At 39.8% G+C, this 13007-nt stretch overlaps 1 protein-coding gene across 4 annotated transcripts in view; it reads right to left on the bottom strand.

The window, feature by feature from the left end:
- Positions 1 to 13007, bottom strand: part of SS18 (SS18 subunit of BAF chromatin remodeling complex) — a 35907-nt gene that overhangs the window by 5588 nt on the left and 17312 nt on the right. Inside the window, exons 5-10 of one of the 4 annotated variants that reach the window (XM_060243873.1) lie at positions 10573 to 10794; positions 9342 to 9509; positions 8473 to 8577; positions 6252 to 6344; positions 5420 to 5536; positions 2431 to 2564 (exon numbers count right to left, since the gene is read on the bottom strand). In XM_060243873.1, the coding sequence (XP_060099856.1) occupies positions 2431 to 2564; positions 5420 to 5536; positions 6252 to 6344; positions 8473 to 8577; positions 9342 to 9509; positions 10573 to 10794 (839 nt within the window). The remainder of the gene's footprint in view (positions 1 to 2430; positions 2565 to 5419; positions 5537 to 6251; positions 6345 to 8472; positions 8578 to 9341; positions 9510 to 10572; positions 10795 to 13007) is intronic. The other 3 variants (XM_060243874.1, XM_060243875.1, XM_060243876.1) reach the window with 3 other exon arrangements.

The raw sequence follows: 13007 nt of genomic DNA, 5'->3' as shown, positions 1-13007 counted from the left end.
GATTCTGTGTTTGATTTGTTGCTGTTGTGTTGTGCTGCTGTTGTTCCTTTTGTCTTCTGGTTCTGGTTTGGGGGGGGCTATTTGGCCTAATTTTCATTGTTTAAAAGGCCACTTTTTTAACAGTTGAGTTTGTGTTGGCCTTCTGTTTGGATCTATTCTCTATTGCTGCAGGCTTTGCATCCTCCTGTCCTGTTGTCCCCCTTTTCCTGGTTCTGGTTTTAGGGCGGGGGGGTGTTGTTGACTGATTTGGCCTGAGGTTTCTTATTGGTGAAAAGGCCACTTTTTTAACAGTTGAGTTTCTTGGCCTTCTCCTGTTGTCCCTTTTCCTGGTTCTGGTTTTTTTTTGGGGGGGGGGGGGAAAGCTGGCACCTGGGTGAGACCCAGAACCAGCAGGCTTGTTGTGCTTGGCCAGTTCTCCCCATGTTGTTTGGGGCAGGGCTGGAGAGCTGGCATCTGTAGATTGTGTGTTCTGTGGCAGGGAAGCTGGCACCTGGGTGAGAGACCCAGAACCAGCAGGCTTGTTGTGCTTGGCCAGTTCTCCCCATGTTGTTTGGGGCAGGGCTGGAGAGCTGGCATCTGTAGATTGTGTGTTCTGTGGCAGGGAAGCTGGCACCTGGGTGAGAGACCCAGAACAGCAGGCTTGTTGTGCTTAGTCAGTTCTCCCCATGTTGTTTGGGGCAGGGCTGGAGAGCTGGCATCTGTAGATTGTGTGTTCTGTGGCAGGGAAGCTGGCACCTGGGTGAGAGACCCAGAACCAGCAGGCTTGTTGTGCTTGGCCAGCTCTCCCCGTGTTGTTTGGGGCAGGGCTGGAGAGCTGGCATCTGTAGATTGTGTGTTCTGTGGCAGGGAAGCTGGCACCTGGGTGAGAGACCCAGAACCAGCAGGCTTGTTGTGCTTGGCCAGCTCTCCCCGTGTTGTTTGGGGCAGGGCTGGAGAGCTGGCATCTGTAGATTGTGTGTTCTGTGGCAGGGAAGCTGGCACCTGGGTGAGAGACCCAGAGCCAGCAGGCTTGTTGTGCTTGGCCAGTTCTCCCCATGTTGTTTGGGGCAGTGCTGGAGAGCTGGCATCTGTAGATTGTGTGTTCTGTGGCAGGGAAGCTGGCACCTGGGTGAGAGACCCAGAACCAACAGGCTTGTTGTGCTTGGCCAGCTCTCCCCATGTCGTTTGGGGCAGTGCTGGAGAGCTGGCATCTAGGTTTGCTGCAGCCTTGAGCAGATTGTGTTTTGTGTGGCAGGGTTCATAGAGTAGATAGATGTATATAGTGCATTTGGGTCCTATAGAGATTCTCTGGAGTGAAGTTAGGTTTGGCTTTGGGTGCCCCAGGAATTGGACCCCCTGGCCCAATCTTTTTGGGACTTGGGGAGTTTTGTAGGGGAGAGTCCCCTGCAAATTTGGGGGCTCTCCCTCAAACCCCCTCCCCTCCAGGCGGCTTCAAATATACCCTATATGGCATTGATTTCAATGGCCCATAGGGTATAATAGGGCCGTATATTCGGAAATAGCCGCGCATCTACTGTATATGTGGCTATTCTGACTACAGAATTCAGAAATATATGGGATTCCGTATTTTTCCCCCCGTATATTTCCGAATCCGTGTACTACCGAATTATTTTTTTTTTTGCACATCCCTAGTTCTAATAGGCTGAAATAGATGCAAGCCATTTCAGCAATCCCTTTTGTTTCCCCCACATCCAAGTATTCCCTTTAAATGGCTTTTGCAAGCAGGCGCACTTGCAAAGGACTGTTTGAAAATGTTCCCTTTAAATGTCTTTGCAAATCTTCCTCCCATTCCATTCCACTGGACTTAGGAAGCCACCATCAGCAGAGAGGCGGCAGGGAAAGTCTCAGATCTTCCCTCGAACCTCATGAACTGAACTGTTCTGGTAAATGGCGAGGTCTGTATGATCTCATGAACCACAAACTAGGATGAACCTCCATTTCCCCAGTTTGTGCCCATTCCCATCAGGAACTGGAGATATCAGTTCCTTTTTAATATCAGCTAGTATGCACGTTAAAAAGTATATGTAGACTCCGTTGCTGTTGATCCTTAAAAAACCTGCTAAGAATATAACTTGTATTTTTCTAACAGCAAGCAGCTGCAGCAAGAACCATGATTCTTTTGAAGTTTTGAAAGACCTTGTTTTTCAGCCAGTCTTTTAATGTTTTGAGATAAGGGTGTGTGGGAAGGAAAGAGCAAGACTTTAGCTTAGATTTTACTCTTGTTCCAGTTTTTGGTCTGCCACTATGGAGTTTGTTTGCACTGAGACCTGAAATTATCAATTAACTAACAATGAAAAGAAGGGTGTCATACCTGGTATTTGATTTTCATATGATGATGAAGTAACAATATACAAATAATACTTGAAATTCTTAACAAACCATTTGAATAATAAACCATGTGAGACTAAAATAAGAATATAAAAATAATACCTGGTCATATCCATAAGGCCTTTGCTGTGGTGGCTGGGGGGGTCCAGGCTGTGTCGGCCTATATCCCCCATACTGTTGGCCTTGCCCTTGGGGATAATTGGAATACTGGGGTCCGGGACCACTCTGTGAAGGACCTGAAAGATTTTATGGACCGAAATGGACAAGACATAACTAAACATTATCACTACAAATCCAGAAACAAAGCATCATCCCCCTCCTGCATATTCACTCTCTTTGCCCAAAGCTAGTAAGCAAATTTAGAATGGTTCATTATATGGTATAATAAGAAAACTATAAAGTATACCTATATAAAGATTTGTAAAATACAATTTGATGTCAGTTTTTCTATTTCAACATGCATTTTTTTTTGCCTTGCAAATATGTTCAACTTTCTCGATTTGAAAAGGCCAGATTACATGTACTACACATCCCTGCGATGAGAGGTAATAGGGATGTAAAGCATTAAACGTTAAATGATTAAACAATTTATTTATTGTGTATATATTGCTGTAAATATTGAAAGTTTCCAATGTTTGCAAACTGGCAGAGGGTTGCCTGTATACTGCACTGTCTGTGCCTGCAGAACATATGTTTTACTGCTTATCATCTGCAAATAAGAGTGACACTGGAGCTTTCAAACATACTAATTTTCCTTAGCAAAAATCAGCAGTAGGGCTGATAAATACGTAAGAATATGTGTATGAGCTAAATAAATAGCTATTGCTCAAATTATGTTTCTGATAGTTAAAATGCTTGCTTTATTTAAAAATTACATCCCTATTGGTACAAGTACAATAACCTGCTTTGTTTTAGCAAACACTTCCTGATGATTTGCTTTCTGGCAATGTGTGAGTATGTACTGATACATAAAGAAACTAGGTGTTTATCTACTACCCCTGTGCTGATCCTAGGTTGGAACTCCAAACCCTCATTATACCCTCAATATATGTTCTGTTGTTGCCATGTTGAGAACTTTTGCTTAGATAAAATGTAATGCCAGGTAGCAGAGATATAAACTTTATAAAGGACACAAACACAATCAAAGATACTGCAGCAGCTATTCCACTGGAGTCCCACATTAGGAGTGTGTGTGTGTGTTAAAACTAATATTTCTCTGCAAAACAAGTTCCTTGTGTTTGATGAACTCCATATTTTAACTGTGGTTCGTCCCAAACCTCCCTCACCTGCCCTTAAAAATATAAATGATCTGAGCCTAGGACCCAGTGGAAAAACATGAAATGGCTGAACACTGCAAGCTTCTACCCCCCCCCCCCGCCCTGCTCTGTTTGGCAGTGGCTCTCCAGAGTCTCAGGATTTTATAACAGGGTGGTTTGAGATAATACTTTTGGTTGTCATCTTCAACACTTGTTCTGCTATTATTCCACTGGAGCTCCACATTAGGAGAGAATGTTTGTTAAAACTGGTATTTCTCTGCAAAACTGGAGTCCCTTGAGTTTGTGGAATTCTATATTTTAACCATGGCTGGTCCTAAACTCCCCCCCCCCACAAAAAAAGTGCATGGAAAGGTGGGGGGATAGTGGGATTTTTCAAATTAATTTTTAAAATAAAGAAGAAACACAAGGATCACAGCAAAAGAACACCTTCCCCTCCAGCCCCTACCTGTGAGGAGGACTACGAGGCTGGGAGCAGTGGCTGGGAAGTTTGGCAGCCCTGCCCTTTCTTTCATGCCCTCAGAGGCAGCTGGCCCTGTGCAGTCTGCACTCCAAGGCAGCCCTGCCCTCTGCTTCTTGCTCTCAGAGGTAGCCCCACCCTCTGTTCACTATATGCAGAGACAGCACAAACTCAGAACACCAAGGATGGGCAGGGGAGGGGGGAGAGAAGAGAGCTCTACTCACCAAGACAGATTAAAGTCTTGGGCAGGCCAGTTTCAGCCTGCAAGCTATAGGTTTGACACTCCAGGGGTGTACAGTCAACATTTTTACCATTTCTTAGATATGTCCACTGAATATCATAACTACATAACAAAATGGTTCAGAGAACTCAGACACTGATCTTTCTTTTGTTATTTAACATGTTGATGTTATATTTTATTATGATATGCTCAAACATAAATTATGAAAACTAGATGAGTAAAACAAATTACACAAATGGGCTTTTATTTCAGTATTTACTTGAACAATTATAATTATACAAGTACTGAAAAATGACATGAATATATACTGCCGTTTAAAGTTTTGTTGGTTTACAGTGAACTCCTTAGCAGAGTTATACCCTTCCAAGTGCACTGACTTCACTGGACTTAGAAGGCTGTAACTTTCCTTAGGACTCCACTGTTAAGACTTCCAAAAATAGGAAATTATCAATTTTATAATTAGGTGAATTTCACAGCCACACTGATCTTCTGGTTACATAAAAGCAACAGAATAAAGTATGCTATAACATGTCTTATGATGGTTCACATCATACAGGATAAAAAAAAATCCTGCACTGTGTGGAGAGGGGGCTTCAGTCTAGAGGGTATTATTTGCCCACAGAGGGGCTACATATGCACTGAGGTACTACATATTACTAGCAAATGGCTGGTATAATTTTACAGGAGAAACTAAGGCAATTCCAAATGGCCTAGTATGAAAGTGTAGAGTAGTTAAAAAATGTCAGACTAGTATCTGGGAGACTTGGATTTGAATGCCCACTTGTGCTGTGAAAGCTCACTGAGTGACCCTTGGCCAGTCACACCCTCTCAGCCTAACCTACCTTACAAGATCATTGTGAGGATAAAATGGAGGCAAGGATAATGACATAAGGCGTCTTGGGTCCCAATTGTGGAGAAAGTTGAGGTACAAATAAAGTACAAATAAATGAAAGTAAATAAAATCCATTTGGTCTGATAAAAATTGCTATCATAGTTGAGTGCATGTATGTGCAAGTTTTAACTTTTTAGTAGGGAAGTCTGTGGGTGCAAAAAGAGTGTGATAAAAAATGTCTGCCTGACCTCATTTCCTATGGCAACCTGTCCTCCATCACTTACCATAACCTTGCTGCTGTCCAGGGTAACCTTGCTGACTTGGGTACTGTTGCTGTTGATATCCTTGCTGCTGAGGTGGTCCTTGATATGCATCCTGCTGTTGAGCATACTGTGAATTTCCTGTAAGTATGGTAAGCAGAAACAATTAAAGGCACTTCCTCTGAATCTAGTTAGTTTTTCTTTTAAGATGCACAGCCAACACCACAAAAACAAAATGAAAATGCAAGTCTTGATCTCAAAAACTGGAAAGAAAAACAAAAGAAAGAAAACTCAAACCAAAACAAAAGGAATTCGGCCAAACAAACTGCAGTTAAAGCCAGATTTTGCAAGGCTACACTGCAGTATTTTCAGCAACTCTGCCAAACGAGCATTAAGCTTACTGGAACATGATGCCATGACTTGATAAAGCCATGACTATGCTAAATGAAAAAAGGACAAAATTAAAGACAGCTACAGAGCACAGACTAGCTACACAAAAATCAGCAAGCTGTTTCCTAAAGGTGCTATACTTGTATGTATACATACACACAAAATATACAACTGGACCAATGGATTTATGTTTAAATAAAAATATATGGTTGAAAAAAACACTAACAGTGTTTTAGTCATTTTACTGCTGTTAGAAATGACAAATCAAGGTTATAGTTTTAGATGTTTGCAAGAAACTATTTTGAATGCTTCAAATTCCCTGCAATTCTCAGCCAGCAACTAATAGTCTACAAGAGCTTTGCATGGGCAGGAAATAAGTTATGTTGTGCAAGAATTTTTTTCCTTTGTGGAAGGGGAGAGGAAAAGGAATGTATGTGCGCATGTGTGTGTGAAGGTATATAGATACCTCCTTCGTAGTAATGTTGGGAGGAATCCTCATAAGGCCTATCGTAGCCTTGTTCAGGATACGACGGTTGCTGATAACCGTAATCACTATGACCTACATCAATTCGACAAGAGACAGGAAGAAACGTTAATGGCCTCTGAGTGAATACCCTAAAAATACTGCATCTTACTGAAAAAAATTAGTGTCAGCTGGAAATACATAAAGAAGACTCTTGAAATTGAATTAGCAGGATTTACCAATAGGTTTTTCTTTCATATTGAATTAACATGTGACAAGAAAAAAAACTGGCTAATGAAAGTAGATTTAGCAACATCACAGCAAGTGAGGGTCTTAAGCTTCTTCTAATCTTTATTAGAGGGGGAAAATACTTTGTCTTTTTTTAAAAAAAATGAAAGCATTTAAGCCTTTCACATGTAAAAAACCTGAATTTAATTAGAACCAAAGATACCAATTATCATACTTTGTCTAACACATGTCCTACTGATTTCCAATTCAAAAATATATGTTAAAAGCAATGTGAATTATAACAAATAAAATTCAATGGAATTGTGAATAACCTAAATGCATTTTAGCCATAAAGTATTTAACATACATTAATTTCCCCCCATGTACCATTTCTTCAAATCTGTTGGAGAGGGGAGAGGAAATACTTCCTTGCAAATTCTTCTTTACTATATTACTATTACAAGCATATGCTCTGGATATCTGCCATTAGGATGCTGCTGATAAAAGAAATATAGTACCTCATGCTTGCCTTAGGATCTCAAACATTTCCCTTGCTCCCAGTTAGAAATCTCCTCATAGGCATAGTTGTAACAAGGAAACTCCCTTTTGTTAAAAGTGGCATTATATTTTATCAAAACATGTAAGACTTCACAGCCATTTGTTTATAAATTCATAAAAGGTTTTGAAAGACAAAAAATCACCCAAACAAATCAATTTCCCTCAAATACAGATATTACAAATTTTGCTCCACTCTACAGTGTATCATCTCTGTATTCTGTTACTTTTTTATTTGTTGAAGAAAGCCATTTTAGAATTATAGTTATATTTGTAGATCATGTTTAACACATCATTACTGGTGAACAGCATATATTTGCCAAATATGACATAAATGTTGGGTCCCTTAAATTTGTTTAGCCTACAAGCTAGCTTTAGAAAATACTCATGCATATTACTTACAGCTTTATGAGCCAAAATATATACTACAATTTCAGTGTTGCTCTATGTGTAATACCAAGCAGTAAGGAATGATACAGTATGACTTCTGAGAATGAAGATGCAGCTGCAGTTCTTTAACAGTATTTGCACGACCATTTTTGTGCAACAATCTTACCGTATATTCTTACATGTCAGAAAACTGGCTGTAGTTAAGCCAGCCTAAGAAGTGCTCAAGGCTGATTTTGTGACATATGAATTAAGTAAACCATGAGCATGGTGGTGACCAAAGGTGACTAGACAGTTAAAAACTCAGCAAAAAACCAACCTGAGCCCCTAAAAAACCCAATACAATTGATATTTCAGTAGCCACTAAGAAATATTTTGAAAAAAGATAATCATGTACCCATGCATCCTGACGTTCACAAACTAATTAACAAATGTCACGTCAGCTATTGTAATAGCCACAAATCTATGCTTATAATGTGCCCTAAATTTAAAATTTAATTTTATCTTTATATCTCCTCATACTTCATATATTACAAGGATCTTTAATTTGATAATCAGATATAAAAGACTGAACTTCAAAATCATGAGCCTAATTATGCATTGTTATGAGTATCAATGTGTTATCATATTATTAAAATAGAGGGAAAATCCCAAATTACTTTTAAAAGCATATTGATCTTTCCTAGTATCAATGTTTTCATTTAAAACTATGGACTATCCATCTTTTAAAAAAAGCAAAATAATCTTGTAAAGCAGGTGCATGGCATGACTACATGAACTCTCCTAGATACTGCTGTATTTCTAGCCAAATAAGAGTTTTAAAAAATAAAAACATGAAAACTGTACCAGAACTGAAATTATAATGTTTGTAGTTTCAGTGAACTGTAAAATAAAATTATCCATTGTATTTCAAATTACTTGAACTTGCAAGCTTTAGTAAAATTAAGAAGTGTTCTAGTTATCAGTTACTAGAGATTATTCATTCAATAGTTTTGTGTATCACTAATAATGGGCAGGTGTGTAAAATGGGAAAGTTAACATTATGAGAGATTACCATCAGGGTAATATTGCTGGTTCATGCCTTCTGGAGGACCTTGTCCACCATGACTGTATTGGTCCCCATAATAGTCTTCCTGGCCTGAGTACTGCTGTGGTGGGCCTGAAAAACCACAACCAGTCAATATGTAAATAACTTATTTTGTCCGTTATCACGCTTACTAATTTCTCACTTTAATATGAGAAACAGTTTAATCTATAGCGTTCCCCCACCCGTGTCACTGTGTTTCAGAAAGCATATTTAATGCTTCGTGAGCAGACATTATCCTGATGCAGTAACATTCAGTAACGTGAAGCAAATTTCTAAAAACACACAATATACACTTTTTGCTTTTTTAAACAGACATCTGTTGTAGAAGACAATCTGTCTATAGTGTTCAAGCTGTCAAGACCATGTTTAAATTACGTATTCCATTCCAACTATAGAATGTATCCGTATATTAAACCAAAATATATCCTTTTGTATAAAACTTTTTTTAATCATTAAAAGCTTATGAACAGCAAAACGTTCAGATGAAATCTGACTTTTTAGCTCCAAGAAGTATTTTTGGAAAAACAAAACTAGTAAAAGTTTGTCAACAGCCACTTGCTGGGGCAAATAAGATTTGATTCCAAGTGCTAACACAGGAAAGGTTTACAAAAGGTAGACCTTTCTAGTCTGAACTGATCAACATATAAACATATATTACTGTAAAAGATACTGGAGGCAGGTGGGCTTGTAAAAACATGTCCTGCACTAATATCTTTTGTAGACTTATCTCAGTAGCTGAAAAAAGCAATATAGAAATAATGTAACTGGATGCAGACAGAATATTTACCTTATATATTAGTTAACTGACAATGAAAACTGTTAACTCCTAATCTTACCTTGCTGAGGTGGCCTGTAGGGAGGAATCTGCCTCTGTCCCATCATATGGTTTCCTTGGTTAACTTGGCCCATAATTCCCATTGGTGGCTGCTGTCCTTGATAATGTTGCCCACCTCCCTGTGGCATGTTGTATTGCTGGGAAGGAGGCTGCTGATGCATCATTGGGCCTAGCATAAAAAACCCCCACAAATGCCAAGATAATAAATCAAAACCATTGCTTATTAATTATTTAATTACTGATCCTTTAAAAATTATTTAGAAGCACAGGAAAGGAAAAGGAAAGATCCCCTGCGCAAGCACCAGTCGTTTCCGACTCTAGGGTGACGATGCTTTCACAATGTTTTCATGGCAGACTTGGGGTGGTTTGCTATTGTCTTCCCCAGTCATCTACACTTAGAAGCACAACAAGATTTAAAATCTGCTCCAGTGAAAAGCACAACCAATAGCATGCAGAGCTAATAATGCAAAAAAGTAGATAAATGGAGACATTTAGGGAATAATTATAAAAATAATAAAAATAATCTTGCAAAAAACTGAAGAACAGACTTGACATGGGCTGAATGTAGAAGACATCAGCTAGTTAATAGCTTGGAGACTGTAATTGAAGACTGTAAACGCCCAAATAACACTTTACCTGGTTCTCTCTGTCAAATTTCTAGATACAAACCATTACGACTAATGTTTGCTAATAAATTTTTATAAGGAAACTCCTAAAATGTCAAGTAAAGCTCTATATACACATTTGAGTTGTTGTGTACTTTTTGAGCTGTTACACCTGAAAATTTTCTTAGTGTCATCCTAAGCAGGTTTACTGAAGTGCATTCAGTGGGGCTTACACCCATGGAAGTATTTTAGGATTGCATTGTTTAGTTTTGGAAAACTATGGTGCTCTAAATTAACAGTGAAATAATTGTATCAGGAAAACAAAAACTCTTCCCTTTCTTAAATCCTCTCTCCAGCTTTTCCATCCACTTTCTAATTTTTGTCAGCAAACCCTATAAAATAACACATTTTATTTTTCCCTCACCATTCTGGCATTCCTTATTTCTTGTGTACCCAAAATAAACTCACTAAGATATCAACTATATATTCTGGACTGCAATAAACAGATTTCCTAAACTCAGTGAGATGAAACAGAAAATTGGTTAGTACATTTCTCTTCTAATTCTTTTAAAGAACATTCGTGATTTCCTGCAGTTAATGGAAGAAAACAGTCATTTCTTGATTTACCTTGGTTTGGTTGCATACTTATGTTTGGTCTGGGACCATAACTGCCCATAGGCTGTCCTTGGCTCATTGTCATCTGATTTTGTCCAGGTATGCTTTGAGAAGATGGCACTGAATGATTATAACCGCCCATGGATCCATGACTACTTGAAGGCATGTTCATAGAATTGTTTGTCATGTTCAGCTGGTTTGGCCCAGGTCCCTGCATAGTCATGTGGTTAGGTCCTTTGAAGAAAAACAAATTCCTTATCCCAGTTTCTAAAACTCCACAATTCCAAGGCTAATATGACATTCACATTCATAAGATTCATTCAGGCAGCTCAGTAAAACCAGTTTCACTATTCCCTGTATAATCGAACATAAAGCAGAATAAAACAAATAAAACTGAGTGACTTGAACCATTTCCAAAATCCAAATGCAGTTTTATTTGCTTTTGAGAAAAACAAAAGGATGAATGAAAACAATTGGATTCTTGAAGGGATCATGGTACTCTTTAGAAAACTGACAGGGATCGTTAATAAGAAAACAAATGATATTCTTCTCATAAGAAAAAATTATTTGTCATCGAGCCCATAGACATGGGGGAGGGGGCTCTGAGGGCCCCACCCCCAACTTCCTTTAGAAGCTCCTCAACTCAGGGCCCCTGATCCTGTGCCAAAAGGCAGCGGGTCTTTGTACTCATCCTGCGAGCCGGCCACGAAAGCACGGAGACCCGGCCTGCCAGCCCTGAACAGGATGGGAAAGTGAGAGGCAGTCGGCGAGAAGAATGAAGACCCAGCCTGCCAGTGTCAGAGGTGGGGTGGACTTATGCTGAACTTGGTAATGGGGATGACAGGATAAAGTGGAAGATAGGAGAATGTTGTAAGCTGTTTTGTGTTCCCATTATGGAAAAAGCAGGATATAAATAAAGTAAATTATTATAGCATTGGAGAAAGTCCAGAGAAGGGCAACTAGAATGATTAAAGGGCTGGAACACTTTCCCTATGAAGAAAGGTTGAAACGCTTGGGACTCTTTAGCTTGGAGAAACGTCGACTGCGGGGTGACATGATAGAGGTTTACAAGAGAATGCATGGGATGGAGAAAGTAGAGAAAGAAGTACTTTGCTCCCTTTCTCACAATACAAGAACTCGTGGGCATTCGATGAAATTGCTGAGCAGACAGGTTAAAACGGATAAAAGGAAGTACTTCTTCACCCAAAGGGTGATTAACATGTGGAATTCACTGCCACAGGAGGTGGTGGCGGCCACAAGTATAGCCACCTTCAAGAGGGGTTTAGATAAAAATATGGAGCACAGGTCCATCAGTGGCTATTAGCCACAGTGTGTGTGTATATATATAAAAAATTTTGCCACTGTGTGACACAGAGTGTTGGACTGGATGGGCCGTTGGCCTGATCCAACATGGCTTCTCTTATGTTCTTAAATAAATAATAAATCTAGCTGATTAGGAGAATGGATGAATGCCAGGTTGGGTAGAAGAAGATGATGATGATATTGGATTTATATCCCGCCCTCCACTCCAAAGAGTCTCAGAGCGGCTCACAATCTCCTTTACCTTCCTCCCCCACAACAGACACCCTGTGAGGTGGGTGGGGCTGGAGAGGGCTCTCACAGCAGCTGCCCTTTCAATGACAACCTCTGCCAGAGCTATGGCTGACCCAAGACCATGCTAGCAGGTGCAAGTGGAGGAGTAGGGAATCAAACCCGGTTCTCCCAGATAAGAGTCCGCACACTTAACCTCTACACAAAACTGGCTCTCCTGTATGAAACAGAATCAAGGAAAGTGAGGATATGGAACTGCCAGAGGAGGAAAAGAGGAAATTATGTGTGGAAGAGGATAAAGTAAGGTTCTCTGATGTCCCCCAAAACCCTCACCCCCAGGGAACCACATTTCTCTTACAGTTTGTTCCTTTGCCTGTACAAATGTACACAGTGTTGGACTAGGATTACTAAAAGGAGCCTAAATCAAAGTGGTATCAAGAGGCAGGGAGCAGCCTTGTAGCCAGGAGGGCCTTCCATTTTTTTCAGGGGGCACTTATAATAATAATAATAATAATAATAAAATTTTATTTATACCCCGCCCTCCTCACCGAGGCAGGCTCAGGGCGGCTTACAGAGTGTGGCAAAAGCCATATTAAACAATAAAACAATTATACATTTCTGTACCATTTAAAATTTACCATTAAATTTACATAATATAAAAATCTAAAATCAATCTAAAATAATCTTATCTTATTGCTAACTCGATTGTTGATGTTAGTGATGGCATGGTGTTCATTTCAGGTTTCATCTTGGAAGGCTAGCCGGAAGAGGGCGGTTTTGCACGCCCTACAGCCTCAACCCTGTGTCCTTCCCTCCCACCACTGCTACTTGAGAAGGAAGGCTGATGGCTTGCTGTCCCACACACCCCGTTCCCGCCTCAGCTCACAGTTCCTTCC

The sequence above is a fragment of the Heteronotia binoei genome, chromosome 7 (genome assembly GCF_032191835.1).
Source record: "Heteronotia binoei isolate CCM8104 ecotype False Entrance Well chromosome 7, APGP_CSIRO_Hbin_v1, whole genome shotgun sequence".
Lineage (NCBI taxonomy): Eukaryota > Metazoa > Chordata > Lepidosauria > Squamata > Gekkonidae > Heteronotia > Heteronotia binoei.
The sequence above is the reverse complement of the archived record's forward strand: the minus strand, read 5'-3'. Positions and strand labels throughout refer to the sequence as shown.